Raw genomic sequence first — 18,737 nt, 5'->3', positions numbered from 1 at the left:
CACTCAATTTGACAAATCGTTGCGATATCTGCGTAAAAATAATCTGCGGAAGACTTCTTGTTGACGTTTTACAATTGTGCTTTTTGCAAATGACGACATAAACTGTTACGGATTTATATCGCGTGCTGCCATAAAAGAAAAAACTGATTTTTATGACTCTTTAATTACCTCTGTCTGACTCTTTGTTCTAAAATATGTCTCTGACCAGGTCTGGCTAAAAAAAAACAAAATTGGGGGACTGGGCTAGCTCGTTCATTCGGTTTTGCAAATATTTTCTCTGAGACACCAAAAAGTGAGCTAGAAATGGTAAATTGATAGCCTCGACGTAATTGATTTTCAACACTACTGAAAAGATTCAATTTAAATTGTTACTGTAAACACGATAATTACTGGTTCGGGAGAAAAAGTAAATTAACAAATTACAAAACAAAGTGATGATAAAAAGAGAATTAAAGTTGTGTCATTTTATTGAAATTATTTGTTCAACAAATTATCTACACTTGGGTTAAATTTGGTGGATTTTTGCAAAGCAACAGTTCTTTACGAATCGCAGAAATTAATTAGAACACATTTGAAAGCAGTAAAATACAGTCAAAAATTTTTCATTGTTGCCGAAAAAATATTAATACAGCTTTTTGGTGTTTCATCTCTCTTTGGGATTTCACTAAAGCAATCCGCATATTTTTTCCAATATAAATCCGTAAGTGAGACTAAAATTGTGTTAAAGTCAAATTCTTCGTCGTGAGAATTAATTTTTCATTTTTATTCCCAGTTTTTCCATTAAAATAAAATTTTGAAAAATAGCATAGTCAAGCTCTAATATGATAAATTTTTAATACAGCTTGGTCTGATCTTTTTAAATATTTAAATATTTGCTAGAATTGTAAAATACTACCTACAAATTGGTCGAAGCGAAAAATGTTTTAAACTTTTTCGTGATTTGATATTTATTTCTATGATAAACTGCAGTCTTCAACGAATCTTTAAACTAAGTTACCAATTATTTAATTTATTCTCATATCTGCTAAAATTTAGATAAAACAGAATCCTTCAATTCGATTAAATTTAACTTTAATGAAAATAAAGAAAACATGATTATTACTTGATAATAATATCCTTAATGACGAATTAATGTGGCCTGAATGCCGTATCTTCGGATGTGTGATGGTTCAGATATAAGAAAAAAGAAGGAAAGGATACATTTTTCATTCCCCCAGAAGGGGGCGGGCTGCTGAGGCTTTCCAGAGCCTTTTCAGCCACACTGACCGGAAGATTCGGGATGGGCACGGTGAGCACGGGTGCGGAAGGAAGGTAGGTACTGAGAGGTGTACTGACGCCTTATCTGTGCTATGAGACATACCACGATGTGATGGTTTGGGGAAACCTCTGAAAAAAAACCACACCTGGTCAGGCGGCACCGGGGTTAGAACCCGGGACCTCCCGATTGTAAAGTTGCGCCCTAGGCGCTTGGCCAGAGTACTCGGTGATAATAAGAAAATCATATCTTATTAAGTACTCCTGAATAGATAACATTAATGCTCACAAAAAATGTAATTTTTGTCCCAGAAGAAAAAATCCTTATATGTATTTCATTTTATTGTAAATATTGTAGAATAAACGTATTGCAATATCTGTAGGTTTAAAGAAATTAATTTAATTCTTACAAATGAATCTTCCTATGTTTGCATTTTTGATGCCACGCCAAATGCCCAAATTTTTAAACAGATTTATTTTATGTATTTTGCCATTTTGTAATCATTTATTGTGAGTCAACGTCCTCAAAATACCATTTCTCTTTGTTTGAAATTTGTTTGCAAAATTATCTACTTAAGATTGCTTATCTGAACCTGAAATAAAATATTCAACCAATTGTGAGATTTTTTAAAGCTTTTTAAACATTCTTAATTACAGTAAATTTTGCAAATATTAACAAAATAATCTTGTATCTATCTGTTCTGATCACTTTCAAGTATTTTATTTCCCTAAAACTAATCCTGTCGAATTGATGAGTCAAGATTCTAATTTCATTGAAAATGTAGCCCTGAAGTTTTCAAAAATAGGGAAAAAATGTTTAATTACTTTGTGCAGAATACAAATCTGAGTTTGCTTAAATGAGGAGGAGAATGAAAAGAAACGTTGCAGGGAATGATATTTTTAACCGCTCGATTAAATTAATTTGAATCAAAGTGACAAACCACTTTTAATTTGAGAATCCAGCAATTAAAAAACCATTATGAATTTAATTAGCGCCGAAGGTGAGTGTGTGAGTTACGATCCTCAACAAAGATATTATTGGGACAAAATAAACAAAATTTAAATAAAAATGAAGAAACACCAATTAATAGTTGTCTTTCGCAACGGTTGATTTTGTCGTGTAAAAACGGCCCCTCATTTTTCACATTTTATTGCAAGACTCTAGCATCAATAAAGATTAAAAATAGTCTTGACCAAAACAATGACCTCTGCGCCGATCTCTCGATTGCCCAATTAATTCCCAAATGTTAGACCGCCAATGACACAGAAAATCTTCCCAAAATCTCGTCGTCTTGTGTCAGTTTTAATTAGGTCGTTAATGAGCGCAATTTTGTCAAGTCTGAGCCTTCCGTTGTAATTGCGCTTGAAAAATGCCTCGCTCAAATATAAGTAATGATGGCAGGAATCCGACTTCTCCTATTTTTCCACAAGTAATTCCCCGGCAACAAACCGGAGCATTTCGCAAAAAATCCAGCGAACGTCGCAATAAATCGAAATAATTCCGCGGTATGCGGCGTCGGTATATGAGGACGTTGTTTTACCCTTATTAAATCATAGTTGCACCTTATTCCCACATGCACCTGTGTTATATTACTCGATATTATTTTATTAAGTGCCGTCCAGCAATTATCCGAGACGAGTCGATAATTATCGGACGAGATTTATCGGAATGTCTCGCATTTCAGTAATCCGAAGGAGCAACACGTCTGCAGGAAAATACACGTGTCCCAGATAGACATCTATTACGCGCCGTCCTCTGAATTTTAAGCAGGAACACCGATCGGAATTAACGAAATTATGACAGGCTAAATTTTGCGTAAGCGCTCTCTTCCTTTCCCAGACGGATTTCGACAGAACGACGACGTCTGCTTCTGGGGAACATCCTCTGGATTTAATTACCAGATGTGTGTTTATGGATTTCCGTTTTTCGGTGCAGATCGCGCCAATTAAGCAGAAAAGTGCGTCCAGAGTAACCCAGGCTTGGTTTACAAGGTTTATGGCTCCTTTTTACGGTCATTAGTACCACGACACGGACATAAAACTCACCAACTTCTTGACCAGTAGACTATTTACGTCTGATTCTAGTTGCGAGCTTTACTGTGTCCTTCTAGTTGTATTTTGTGATGAACGATAAATAGCAAAAAGCTTCTTTTATTTCTATAGATGTGTTACTTCTAAAAACTTTCTGAAAGCGTTTGTTGTAAATTATTTTTCAAATTTCTGATCCACCTGTTGATTCTAACAGAACGCTTCTTGCATGATCCTTTCAATCAGGATAATCACTCTAACTACTGTGGTTTGTCCCATTATCCTAAATCATAATTTGAATTGATAAAAATATAATAAGATAATGTTTTAGGGTACTTAAATTCTGCAGACATGGCCAGTGTCTTGTTAACAAAATTTTAACAGTGCTGAAATAAAATATTTGAAAGTTGTTTGGGACTACTGAAACAGTGATCACAATTAAGATTAAGTCGTCATAAAATAGGAACACGATATATGCAACATCTCAAAAATTAATTGTTTCTATCGTGATGATCTAATAGCGTTTTTAGTATGTTGTAAAACTGTATTAATTAATTTTTTATCAGAAAACTAGAATACTGATGAACCCAATAACCTATTTTGATAATCCAGCAAGTTCCAAATTTTCTTTATTGTGCTAAATAGTTGTTGACAGTAAAACATTCCAATTTAAACATATTCAAAATTATATTTTAGACTGTCTTGGCAACAAAATGTAATTTTCTTCAAACCTCCTTAAAATATAATATTATACTGCTGGATTGATAATTCTAAAGAGTAACTTCATTGCCATGGCATCTGACGAGCAGCAGATAAAGTACTTATCTCCGCTGACGAGCGGCAGATAAAGTAGACGAGCAAATTTTACCAAATGCTCTTTGATTTTTGAGAGATGCTGCAAATTCTGAGTCAAATATAACAAAAAACTTTTATTAGCAACACAAATTTCGTATCGAGCAACTATTAGGTATTATTTTATGCCTTTTTTGCCTAGAAAACGTTAATCGTGTATCACCTCGAGTGTCAATTTTCACTTAGAAACGCTGTCGCTGTGGCAAAAATGGCGCAGAACGTGGTGCATTTTATCTGTTACTCAGCCTGCGAATCCCCTTAACACCTCATAACTGTTGAGGGTCGACGCGGTCTGCATAAAGAAGTTGTCACGCACTTAGAAGACGACATCTTCCATTAATCGGTCCCATAAAGCTGATTGATTACGCATCACGCTGCATGCGAATTGCTCCGACACGAAAATTTAATTAGATTCGGCAAAAATTCAACCTTGCAAAAATTTAGCTTTTCTGCAGTCGTAAATGGCGATAATTATGCAAATGGCGGCGAGACAATGACAGCCAACGCCGCCGAATTATGCAAAAACCGAGATAGCGACTCTTTCCTACGACGACAAAAATATTCGCCGATAGAAGATTTGAGTCATTTCTGTTGTTTTGGCAATTCGGAGTTGTCCCCGAAAATTATCGCGCGTCCGTGACGTGAGTGCTCTCGGACCGGCTTAAGTAGCTACTTAAGTCGCTTAAGACGTCCGACTGCGTAAATCGACCACCTCCGAATAAAGCAGTCAAAACTGAAATATTCATAAGGACGGGTTGAATATGCGAATTGCGATGAACCAGACGAAGACAAAAGGATCAAGATGGAATCGAGGAAGAGGAAATCGAGGAGAAAAATACACCCGCGTAATTAAAATCGAAACCGGATCACTATTATGAGCCAATATTTCCATAAAAAATTGTTTGTGCATGTTGTAATATTATATTACTGGAAGCGCCATTATTCTCCTTTTCAGTCGAACACAAAAGTGCAAAAAACTGAACAAATTGAAAAACTGAAACGTTACGTTATGTGTCGATACGCGAAATTATTGTGTCGTTGTTATTCATTTCCTCCTCGATTATTCTCTCAAAAAATAAAAATGATTCTTATTGTTATAAATCCCTTTCATTGCTCCGAAACCGTTTGAATATTCGCAACAAAAAAAATTCAAGAAAATTTATCAATTACAATGCAAACGCAACGTAACGCAACGGTGCGCAACAATAAGTACAAATTAATCGACACAGTTCAAATTGTTTGTTTAATTTAAAGCAGAATTGAGTCGTTTCATGTGCGACGTAAAGTTAGGTGTAGGTACTTAACGTAACGTAATTACGTGGTATGATGTATCAAGTGTGCATAAAGCATTGTTCAAAGTTTATTATCACGTTACGCAAGGCGCTACGTATTTTGATGTATTTATCCACGGTGAACCATAAAAAAACAATAAAATATGTTTATGGGGTTGTTTAAAACGTAATTAAGTTACGTTGGTGTAGACGGGTCTTTATAGAGGGTACTAAAGCCAGCGTAACAGTATTATTACGCAGGTGCTACACTCTTGCGGACAGAAACTGAACTACATTAGACAAAATAACTACGTAAAATATGTTTCCTTGTTGGTTTGGGAACAAGAAAATGAGAAAGAGAAATATAAAAGAATAAATAGGAAAAGTAAAGAAAGTAAGTTGTCTATTTTTGGGCGAAAAGTCCAAAAAAAAAATTCAATCAAAGAAACTTTACTTAATCTTTAAGGAAACTGTGTTATTTTGTTATTCATGAAATGGTTATTTTTTGTTTTGTTTCGTTTCAACAACACTAACTAACCTCACTTTTGCAGACAGAAATATTGCAGTTTGTCTGACACATTGCAACGCTCTGCTTATCACAGACACACGTTCACAAACAAAAGGAGTTCCATCTCTACTGTAGAGTAATTCTCATCCAATTACTCACTGTTTGGAATTGCCAAAAAAATGTTTTACTCAACAACAATTTTACACAACTCGAAAGGATCGCTTAAAGTTGTGCCAGTCTAATTCAAATCAGACGGACTTTTCTGCAGCGACAGCTTAATTGACTTAACAACAGACTTAAGTCAGGTCCTAAGTGGATGCAATACTTCCGAAGTCGCTCTTACAATACGCTGGTCTCATTTACGCAAATTAATTCGCGCGGACAATCCGATCGGTAGTTGGTAACTCCCCCGCTAGGCGGCGATAGCGGCGGCGGAAGTGAACAAGGCTTTTTATCACAACTACAACGAGTATTAAACTCGGCTGAGCGGTCCAAGCGATTACCGTCCATGTTTGTTCAGTCCGCGGTCGTGACGCTTCGTCTGGGCGAGTGTTGTGTAGTTATTTTGTCCGCGGCTCTCGATGTCGCGTTTTAGCCATTGTCTGTTGTAGACATTTCGATTGCGACGTACGTCTGTGATGGACGCGGCGAGTTCTGTTGCTCCATTAGGCAAAAATAATTACACATATTTTCCAAACAAAAATGTTATGCTTTCTAGAAGCCGCATTTTTACATCACTCGAATGAAATTTTTGCGGTTGCGTCATTTCGGGGTTCAGTATTTTTTCAATGGCGAAATCTGATCGGGAGGAGGAATCGCGGCGTGGTGTGGTTCGCTGGGCTCGGACCGATCAGAAATAAACAATATATAATTTTCAACTCGGTAATTTCCTTTAATGTATAATATCATAATGTATGAAGTACTTCGATGCTTGCTTATTACCCGGAAGATTTCTGCCGCCATTTTTAGCTCTTCGTAAATAGCATTACTGGAGTTAATTGCAAAGGGCTGGGCTTTATTTTTCGAATAGTTCCGAACACGCAATTAAAGCCATTTTTTAACGACAATTTCTGTTTCTGCGTGAAGCCGTGAGGGGGATTTTAGCTATTCGATAATTACAACCTGGCACAATATAATAAATCGCCGTTTATGGTTGGCGTTTATGCGACACTAAATTTTACTGAATTAATACTGATCATGATTAATTCTCCTTAATGCTGGGATTACTAGAAAGGATATTTGCTGCACAATTAATCACAACGAACCACTCCAGTTTCGACAACTTTCAGCGAGATGGTACAATTTTCACAAAAATAACGAACCCAATATTCGTCTTGATTGATTAGTTTTCAACACAGAGAAATTAACTCAAGAAAAATAAAAGGATAGTTTCCAAATTGCAAGACAACCATGTCAAGATTTCGGGTTTGGATACTTTTTGAAGAAAAAAAAATTGTTTCTGGTTGTGTTCCATGTTTGTTGGGTTGGAGACAAATCGGGTTGAAAATTGTGTTTGCAAAAATGGCTTTTGTAACATTTGCAAAAAAAATGTGTATTTTGTGACCTACAGATTGCATAAGAAACTACAAATTTTAAATTAAAAAAAAAATGCAAACAAAATTTAAAAAAATACAAGCTTTTATCAACGATGATTCTTAACGATGTTCAAAGCAAATGACTTACTCAGAAAATAGACAAAAGACATTTTTTCTAAAGGTATGAAATCACTTCCTTAACATCGGTGGCTTAAGAAATAAGTAAAAAATTTTTTTAAGAGCATCAAATCATTTTCACATAATTTTTGTAGTCAAAAATTAAGTAAAAAAATAATGTAAATAAAGAAAATGAAGAAGAAGATTATTTAATATCACTTGAAGAAATGGTAAATGAGTTTCAATACAGCTCCAAACCTGTTCAATTGGAGACAGGTCGGGTTGCTTTAGAGGCTATCAGAGTCTTCTATCACGTGTGTAATACTTGCCTCGTGATAATTTTTGATAAATTGTTTTACATTCATTAGTCTTCTCATAATACAAGTATTTGTTTCAAGGACAAATTACACATTTATTGGCCAATCAAATATAGTTTCGAACTGAAATTCCAATAATTATTATAATCTCCCAAATGTAATTAATTTCGTTACTCCAATTAAAAGAGGTATCCTTTCAAAAGCAAGTAAAAAAAAAATTAAATGGAAAGTTGACATAATCCTGAAATCTCGATATCACTGATGTACAACAACATTTTATTTTATCACGAGTATTAAATGAGCTACCTATAATGAAAAAATGTTTAGTTACCTTTTATAGTTAATCTAATAAATCATGTACATAAGAGCTTATTTAAATGGATGTTGCAAAAAGTTTCAAAAACAGCAAAAAGCATCATTTAATTATACCTATAACTATCTACTGAATAATACATTCATTATATATGCGTTTAGTGTCATTACCTACGGTCGTGAGTCGTAAAATATTCATGTCATAATTATTTTGAAACGTCATAATTCGCGAGTCTGTATTTTTTTTAATTAAAAACGAGCAATAAATGAATTCTGATATTAAAAAAGGTATCCTATTTTACTCGCGTGTAACGGCTGTTTCTCGTGAGTGATAGCCATCATGACACGCTCACTGAGTAATATACTATTATTGTATAAAAATATCAAAAAAAGCGTTTGCTTGTACCTAAAACTACTAAAACTTTTTTGCTATGAGTAGAAATAAAAAATCACAAAAATATGCAAAAAAAAATAAAAGTGAATTTACCCGAATTAATGGAAAGAAAATACGAAATACACATTTGCAGACTGACAGTTCTAGTACAATAATTCTAGTCCAGAAAACCACTAAACTATAATTTTAATTTTAAAATTGTAAAATATTCGTTCCTTGTATCGTGCAAATAATAATATTTCCAGATTGTTTTGCAAATAAGTTATTAGTAGGATTTCCTTGTCTACTCATTCTATTTAAATGATATCCGCTTTAGAATATTCTTTTTGCAAGTGCTTGCTTTATATCCAAGGCGATGAAATTCTTTTAATGGAAATGATACATTCCATAAAACGGAAATGCACACCGTATTAAAATGTACTTACTACATTTCAGACTCGGACTATATTACTGAACCAAGATATTATAATATTTCATTTCTCAAGCAGAATTACCATACCAGCATGGCCATTACTCAATAAATCAAAAATGATAATATTTGTACGCATCGCACCGAACATTTGAACTTTATGGAAAAATTTTACTTAGAAGTGAGCTTCTGGTCCGAAAAATGGATCGTTCGGAAAGGTCACGACTGGATCGGTTAAAAATCCGCCGCCAAAGGAATGCTCGTCCGTCGATAAAAATCCTCACAATGCAAATCCAACAAAGCGAAAGGTTAGGATTTTAACGCGATATTAATTGCTATTTCCGATTATGTAATTATCCCCGTGAACGCAACTCCAGGTACCTAACCTTCTGTTCTCAGTTTTGCAACAAGATAGATGTCGACTTTACATACGGAATGCTTAGATGTGAATCTTAATGTTAGTTGTCAATACGCAGCGAATATTTTTAAACTTAATTGAGAAGTTATTTTACATAATAGTGTCTAAGCTTACGACATTTGCAGTCAATCAACCGTTAAGCTTACTTTATATTTGGAAAAATCCCCGGTTTTACACACAAACGAAATTATGCAACTCGTTAATTGATAATAACAGTAGTTGGAGGTATTTACATACTGAACTGAACCTTTACGGAGCCATTAAAAATGCCCCATAATGCAATCCGGCGGCGCTCTCGATAACAAACCAATTCTACATTCTATCTCCCGTCCGTTCCGGCTGTCATTATCGCTGTCAGAGAAAATGATCGCCACGAGTTGACAACTTGTAATGCGTTAACTTTTTCGCAAGGATCGGAACAATTCTGGTCAGCTTATGGGATTATTGCAGGCGAGTTCCACTCGGACAAGAACCGAATGCAGAATGGCAAATATGTCCGAAAGAACGCTCATAAATAACATGACACTCCATACTTAACAATACTTTTCCTTAAATCATTCCAATTGGGACACTCGCCGAATTTAAACGAGCGCCGAATGCAAAGCGTTTGCGTCACCCGATTTTCAAAATCGGTAATTAGAAATCTCATAGAGAAAAAAATTAATCGAACAAATTGAACAGCATTATCAAAGGAATATCTTCATAACATTCCTCTTCATTCTCTTGTTAACGTATTATTTGCATTCTTCGCCTCGACGAATTCGTTGTGATGTAATAAACTGAGGCGGAACTGTAACGAGTCCGCAGAATTTTTCAGAGAAGAAAATGTGGGCGCAGTCGAGTTCCTCTCGGCGGTCAAAAATTTTCGGGTTTTGTAGCAGGTAGTGAACAGTATGGGAGTAACGGTGGCGATAAGAATTATCTGGTAATTTGAAATGATATTGCCTTTCCGAAAATATTAAATTTAAAGATGGTATGTATTGTTACATGTGGAAATTAATTTTGAGAAAATGTTGGGAGTTTTACCTTACATTAAAACCAAAAGAGAGAAATGTATTTAAGAAAAATAATTATAATCTAATCTGGCTATCGCTTGCCGAATACAGATCTGTAATGGTAATCCCCGATAACCTCAGAGGAACTCGTCTGTTGATAAGAGTTATGCGGGAAAGAAGTGACCACCGAGGAACTCGGATACGCCGGAAAATGTGAACCGATTCAGTTGGAATATGTGGACGTGTGTCTGTGGACGAATATATGATGAAAAGCACCGGGGCGTAAAGCGTATTGTTAATTTGAAGAGAGTGGCGAAAGTTGGAGGGTAATGAACGTGGAGCGTCCTGTTCTGACAAAAATTTGATGCGTCGGTCATTAACACATCCTCTGATCGCCACAAATGATTCGGATTTATTTTGTGATTTGTGCTGAATGGGAGAGATAATTGAATTTGTTGTTGGGTTCAAAAATACACAAATAATGAAACGTGCTCTGGCAATCAAATAAACAAAGAATGTTTCCCAAACAAATTTTTGTAGTTTTGTTTCCTTCGTTCACGCTGTTGATAAATATTTATCAAAGGTGCTTTCCTTTAGATTTTTATTTAAATCTGTCTCGTTAAACACCTTTCCAATCGTTTTATTTATGACTCTGTATATTCACACATTTTTTATCAAGCTTTGTACGGCAAAAAATCTCTTTAGTTATTGTTCCCTCTGTAACTCCGAATTCTGTCTTATTCTGGTTAGTATTTGCCCCCCAAAATGTTTCCCTCTGATTTGTTTTTATTTCTCAAATATTCGATATTCATCGTTTGACTCATAGCCCATGAGAAAATCCAACACCTATACCAAGCGTTTCCTTCCAAGGTACTATGTATCTCCATTTCTTATACAAGTTATATTTTCTACAAAAATTTTGGCCAATTTTTTTTAACAACCCTGTAGATCGCTTAATGTTGCATTTTGTAGTAAGTACATTCTTATGTTTGTTTCTTTCTTATACTAATATATTCTTCATTGTGGTCTTCTCCACTGCTGAATTCTTTTTGATAAACGTTCCTAATCCCGCTTGTGCTTCATAACTCAACATTTTTTTCAATTTTTTAGCAATCCCTAAATATTTGTACATTTTTCACTTACCAGAAATTATCTACCTTTATAACTAATTATTGTCATTCTAATTTTATTGAACTATTCAGAAAAATCTTAATGGTAATGAAATCGAAAAAAAAACATTTTTCTTCCAACTTCAAAACTTTAAAACAGATTTCATCTTTTTTTGTTTTCTCCTATATTTTATAATGTACAGTAAGGAAATAAAATTTGAATTGTTTAAACAAAACCACCTTTTTCTTCTCTTTCGATTAATTTATTTTGACGATTTAAGTTAAGATTTTTAAATTGACCACATTTAAATAATGGATAAAGTGTTTTTTTGCAATCAACAAATTATTTTCTGCATTCAAATCAAAATTGATCCAAAATTCCTTCAGCATTTATGAAGATATTGGCAAAGGAAACAGATTTTTCAAATATTTTATTATCAATCTGTCATTAAATTTTAAAAAATCCTTTCTGAAATCAATGAAAACCTAGGGAATATTTCAAAGTGGAAAACTAGACGAAATAAGTCTATTAGAGATCATTCCTATGGTTCATTGGTTGTGATAAAATATTCTTCTGAATTTTTATCAAGATATTCTCTTTTTAAATTCTGAAAAATTCTCTTTGCTATTCATAAGCGACCACTTTTATGCAATCTTTTTCCACAAATATTTATTTATTTTTACCGTTGGACGTCCACTTATTAGTTCAAGCATTCTGTGAAAATAAGTAAAATTGCAGCAGTGGTAGTCAGGCAGAAAGACTTTTTTCTAAAATTAGGTTCACATTCCAGATTTCTTCCTTGTTGGCTTTTTATCCAAGAAGATGACCAGAAAACATATTTCCAATTATCTGTTTTCATAATTTCTTACAATCTAAGATGTAATTTACAAATTCTTGGTCTTCCAAAGAGTAGGAGAAACTAAAAAAATAATACCGAAGCAAAACAATTTTTTTAATGAAAAGTAAGTGGTCAAAAAATTAGAGTAAAGGAGCAAATAATTCGGAGCAATATATTATTTTTTTTATTTGACGTCTGTTGAGATCTTGCATTTTCTTCTTTGGAAAAAATGTTTCCTTCCCAGGACTCTCTAGCCTCGCGACTGTAAATGTCACAGAAGTGGGTTGCAATTTATAGCTTGGGTCCCGCCAGTGCTGCCAATGCTAAAAATGAAATATAACCATATTCGCGTTTCGATCAGATCTGGCCACACAATGTACGGACGGCCAGGACGAAGCGATCGATCAAAAGAGGTCTTCGCGAAGTCCTCTTGACATATTAGTCTGAAATCTGAAATTCAAAAATGTCGGCGAGGCGCAAATCCACGTTTCGCTATCTGGAGAAGTTGTCATCTTCGGAATAAATCCCGAGATAACGAAGCGAAGAGGCGAGATAAGGCGCTGATTTATTCAGCAGGGTCGCGATCCATCCGCAAGAACAATTTCTATTATTAATTCCCCGGTGAATTCATTTAGAAACCGTCGATAAATCCAGCTAATAGCATCGATAAATATGCATTGATTTATTAATTGTCGCGACATAAATCATGTTAATATAAACACTTTAATGCATTGACATCATTAAACGACAAATCATTTAATATTTACAAATGGTACGATACACGGGCGACTTCTGTAAATCAAGAATGAAAGAATGGATCCCGTTAACGATGCTTTGTCCATGCATGATTAACTTCTTATTGCTTTCTCACACTTCGATGTCTGCCAGCGATACTGTCTAATCAAACCGTGTCTCAACTTCTTTATGCGCAATTTGCTTTTTTCAGGCGACGAGTATTAGACCGAAAAGTACAACCGTCGAAAAAATTCATTCATCGCCTTCGACTCGAGTAAAACAACGTCGAATAACAGTTGTTCGAGTCCGATTCAGGACTATTAATATTCATCGACTCACTTTTGACAAACGAGTGGGTGGACACCGCTCCACCGACTCCTTCGGCAACTAATCCCGATTGATACTGCTAAGTCCGTTGTTGTGTTTACAAAGCAAAAATTAAATCGAGATGACGCCCCGAAACCGTTTTCGTCAGGAACCTGTTGATTTGTTGTGCAATGATAAGGGGAGAATCGTGTGCATGCCGATAATGATAGTGATTAGAGTGGGTTTTATTTCTAAACTGTTATTGCCTCGGCTCCGAGTGCAGGTTATTAACAATCCAATAAACACGTGCAGAGAAAACCATCAAACATTCCGTTTATCGCGCATGATGAATTTCAAATGCAACAACCAGAGGAGCTGGTTTTTTAACGGGGGATTTCAAATTTTATCAGAAATCTGTTGCACTCGTTACCGAAGGAGTAATGGTCAACTGAAAAATGGTTTAGTTCAGATTTTCGAATTTTTGTTCTCAGGAAAATGTGTTACAAATGAAAATCTTCAAAATGCTTCGAAGTGTGCAAGTTCAAAGTTGCTGAGGCATTGAGTAAATTCTATTTGACCATTTTTCATAATCTACAAAGTTTCTAAAACATTTAAAACAGATAAATCTATTGCATCTGGTGGTTTTCTAGAACACGCCATTGGTTAACTTTTTTTTAGGAAATGAAATCTTGTTAAAAATGACACACTTAATTTAAAATAAATTGATAAAAAAAAATTGACGTTGATTTAAACATAAGTCAAATAAAAATCTAATAAAAGTAGATAAATTTGAAATGTTGTGAAATGCGTAAGGGATAAAGATAAAAGGTTATTAACGTTGGAAGAAATACTTCCAAAACTGTAAGCTCGCATTGAGAATTTTCATTAATTTAAAATTCATTTTGTCAATTTTCCAAGAAGATCTTCCGAATCTGCTAACCAGTGAAGAACTTCTTCTTATAAAAAGTAACTATCCACAAACTTTTAGAGACAGAAAATCTCTATCTTTTTCTTTTCATCCCATTCCCCCTCACCCCTTCCTAATTTCTTGCTCCTCTTTCTTCTATTCTCCCGTTGAAGTCCCCTCCCAAGAGTATACGATCTTCCCTGTTTTCTTTCACTGCGTCCTCGGCACGTCTTCTTGTTGTATTCATCTCTTTACGGTATATTGTCATTATTTTCCACCATTTATTCCCTATATAACTTTTCTCTCCATGCATCCTTCTTCTTCTCCCTTTTTTTTAATACCCAATTTCACCCCTGTTATTATTCCCCCGGTACCTTTTCCATTTTTCTTCTCTCTTTTCCCCCTTGATCTTCCCATTTGTACTCTTTCGGTGGCGACTTTCCCCTTTCTTTTCCGATTTCCGTTTTCTTTGTCCATCTACCTTTTTATTCACCTTCTCTTTCCTTTACCTTTTCTCACCTTCTCTTCTTCTCTCCTTCTAAAAATGTTTCTTCAGTTTCTCCTCTCTCTTATCCCACATGAACCCTTCCCCATTTATCTGTATCTTCCTGTATCCTATTTTCTCCCTTTCTCCTCTATCTCTCTCTTCTCTAGCCACCTCTCTTAACTTCTTTTGTGTTTTCCTTTCTTCGTTTGTCAAATCGTGATCTATATACATCCTTACATCTTTTCTTTCCTTCAACTTACTCTTATTTACTCTATTTTTGCCAGCATCATCTCATTTTTATTTATTTCAAATGCTTCCTTTACGTTCACTTTCACCCCTATCTCCCTTTCTAACCATTCTTCCACCCCCTCCCTATTTTTCCTCTTATTGCCCCTATTCCGGTTATTTTAACATTCTTCTTCCTCTCCTTCTTTTCTCTTTGTTCCATCTTTTTCTCTATCATTTTCATCCTTTTCATCCAATCTGCCTCCTCCGCCTGCCATTTTTCTTCTCTTCCTCTCATCGCCTCTCTCACTGCCTCTAATTCTTTCCTTACCTCCCCCTTCTCCTCTCTCACTGCCGCTAATTCCTTTCTTAGTATTTTGTTCTCCTCTCTTTTTTCGCCGTATCCTCTCTTGTCTCTTTAATCATGGTTTTCATTTCCCTATCTATTTCCTTGCTTTTATTTCCTTCTTCACTTCTACTTGGGAAATCTCTATCATTCTATGATTTTGAAAATTAATTGGCGTTGAAGAGTCGATTGTGAACGCACCATTCGTCCTTCCGCAAAAAGTGAGGTTAGAATTAAACAACTGATCCGTGACTTGTAATTCGTGGTGCTTCCACAATAGATTTTTCAGCGCCTACTTTGAGCATAAATTTAAATGAACACCAGATATTATAATATGTTGTATAACGGATATTTTTCAATATTTTCAAAATATTCTTTGGAAAATAACTTCTTCGTTAATACAATAAGACAAAGCGGTGAGATTTCCTGTTTAAACAAGTTTTCACTCTTATGATAAATTTAAAAAAAAATTGTAAGAAATTTATGAGTAGTGCATGCAATTGGCAACATTGCAAAAATTTTATTTTCCAACTTTCCAAAAATATTTTTTACGTGTTAAGGACAATATTTATGTTTGTTAAGATAAATAAATACTTAAATTATTATGACTACTTTTATAACTTGCAAAAATTTAAAACGACGAAAATTATTGTAGGAGGAAAACTCTTGGCAATTTTACAAGAGCTTTTGCAACGTTTCAACGATTTTCAACGACTTTTAGAGTCCTGTAATTCGCAATAAATTTAACAAATGTAGTAGTACATTCAGAGTTTCATTCATATTTTTGTAAATGTTCCAAAATTCTTGATTCCTTCTTGAGTCGTTGAGTACATATTCCTTAGAAGAAAAGGAATAGAAGAATGTGAAAATGGAAATAAAAGCGGTGTGAAATCTGGCAGATTAAATTTGTAAGAGATCCTGCAGAAGAAATTATTCTTAAAAAGAACTACTTACAAGCTTACTTAAAAAATTTTTGAAAATTAGAGATTTTGAAATTTATAATCAAAAAGTCTAAATTTAGTCAAAAATTCTCATTGTTATTGACTATTGTTTCTAGTGTGGAAATACCCTAATTTAATCATTAGTCATCTAAACAATTGCCAATCAATATAGTGTTCATTGTAAAATATTTAAAAACATTATCTTGGACACAAATAGAGAATTAATAATAAAACAGAACTATTTATAGAAAATGTGTATAAAAAGCAATCTATAACGTGGTTTACTTTTCTTGCCGTAATCATGTTTAGTTGAAAAAGTGTCACAACTAGTGTCAGGAATGTGCAAGATTTATGTACATTTTTAAAGCGCCGTCTACACGTTTTTTGTGAGCATTTCGCCGTCCACTCGCCGCAATAAATAAGTTGTCATAATCTCTCGATTCTTGTACTGCTCAGCGAAGAGCCGTTCTAGCTTCCTTAATTGGTATTTGTCAGTAATTAATTAAGCGGAGACGTATTAATTTTCGAAGCAACTCCTAATGGAAGTTAATTAATTTCGTAATCTGCCATCACCTCTGGGGGACATGTAGTTTATTTGTCAAAGTCGCGCAAAAATTCCCTCATTCCTAGTCAGCCAATTAATTCGATCGTCGCATTAGCATATCGCGCATTTTTTGTGCACGCGCGGGATTTTCTCGAAAAATTTCACACAGACGCGGTTTCGAGCAGGATGCAATCTGTTGTTTTTCGCAGCGATTTCTTCCACCCCAGCAAGCAAAAACGGTTTTTAATCGTTTCGAATCGTCGGATAAACCACAAAACCGCAAAATCATCAAAAACAAATAGAATTTGGCGCGGCCCTTCATTTCGCCTTCCGACTTTAATGCAGGGCCGACATGTGGCCTTTACGTTGGCTCCTTTGAATAACAGGAAAGGGCTGAGGCGGCCCTTCTGTTGTTTTTTTGTTATCTGCGATCTGGGGACGCGTGGCCCGCAACAGCTGAGGAGCACACGTCATTAAGGCCTTTGTGGAACGCCTCGGTCTCTCATTGTGGCACTCGACTTTCACTCTTGTCTCATTAAGAGCGATTAACAGTATTCGATACAATAAATTAATTTCGTTGTGCACTTCCCTACTTACCTTTTGACATGGTTTTGAGAGGCCTCGCCGGTCTTCGGCCTTAAGACCGTCATTAAAATCACCTCCGGAGTGGCGGGTTTGTACGTTTAATTGAGGAGATGTATTGCTTTCCGATAAATAAGGCCATATGGTAAGCGTTACGTTTGCAGATCTTTAACATGATTTACGAGACGCGTTCTCACTTTCCTGGCTTGTTCCATACACCTTAATGGCACTTTGAAAATCATAACGTGCGGTACCGATAAGAGGAGTCGATGGAAAAATTTATTACGCGCTACCAACTGCTCTAGAAAGCTACTTTGCATTTATTTAACAAGGGGGAGAGGTTTCGGTCCCATTTGTCAATTGCTCTCGCCACAAAACAGACAAACGCAAATGGAATGGTATTCAAAATGTCCGAGTCTGCGTTTTCTGGCCGAGGCGTAGCCGAGGCTTTACAAACAGACGAGGACAAAAGGTACAAACAGAAATTTAATTAAAATCCTAAAACTAAAAACCTAGAAAGCCTATTATATTTCCAAAAGAATTTTTTAAAAATGTTTACAGGAGAAATAATTTCGAATTAAAATTTGTAATAAACGCGATTATCATCATTTTTTTAAAACAATAATAAAAACAGTGTGTCTCCACCAAATACAAAATGGTTAAAAGACGAATAATTTGATTTCAATAATAATAAATAATTATGAATTTCAAAATTTTATTTTTTGAATAAAAATGAAAAATCTACAACTGATTTATTTTTTGTTCCAGTGCGGTCCCATCATTGAGGGCAACATGATCACGATGGAGTGCCAGCCAGGGGGTCACGGAGCACACCTGGGGCACTCCATGATGATGGACCCCACGTCGGGGTCGATGCATCATCAGGAACAAGAGCACAAGAAGAAGCGTAAGTAGCATTTTAATTCGAATCATTATCTGCTTATGGCATCGTCAGCCACTTTATTTATGCAAAGAAGTGGTAAAACTCTGATGAATTATTTATATTAGTCTAGAGCCAGTGGCGTATCTAGTGCCACACCCGGGGGCGACAACCACAAAGCTCCAAGCACCAAACGCAACAAGTGTTCCGGAAACAATGTTTGCGCCGCCGCTGTGTCACGTCATTACGCCCCATAATAAAATTTTATGACATTTGTGTGCATAACTTATGAACCTGAAATAACTCAATTTTCACGGGATCGCGGAGGGTCGCGTCAGGTAATTATCCCTGATTAAAGTAAATGGAAAAAGAAGTGTTAACGTAATTGTGAAATTGCTGCAATGCTGGTGCAATGAAGAGTCGCAG

At 35.2% G+C, this 18,737-nt stretch overlaps 1 protein-coding gene across 6 annotated transcripts in view; it reads left to right on the top strand.

Moving 5' to 3' along the window:
* Window positions 1-18,737, top strand: part of sv (shaven) — a 124,340-nt gene that overhangs the window by 1,629 nt on the left and 103,974 nt on the right. For all 6 annotated transcript variants that reach the window (XM_069052649.1, XM_069052596.1, XM_069052610.1 and 3 more), the window contains exon 2: window positions 18,200-18,338. In XM_069052649.1, coding sequence (XP_068908750.1) covers window positions 18,224-18,338 — 115 coding nt within the window. In that variant the 5' untranslated portion in view covers window positions 18,200-18,223. The remainder of the gene's footprint in view (window positions 1-18,199; window positions 18,339-18,737) is intronic.

The sequence above is a fragment of the Tenebrio molitor genome, chromosome 1 (genome assembly GCF_963966145.1).
Source record: "Tenebrio molitor chromosome 1, icTenMoli1.1, whole genome shotgun sequence".
NCBI classification, from domain to species: Eukaryota; Metazoa; Arthropoda; class Insecta; order Coleoptera; family Tenebrionidae; genus Tenebrio; species Tenebrio molitor.
Note: the sequence above shows the minus strand (reverse complement) of the source record. Positions and strands in the feature narration are given on the sequence as shown.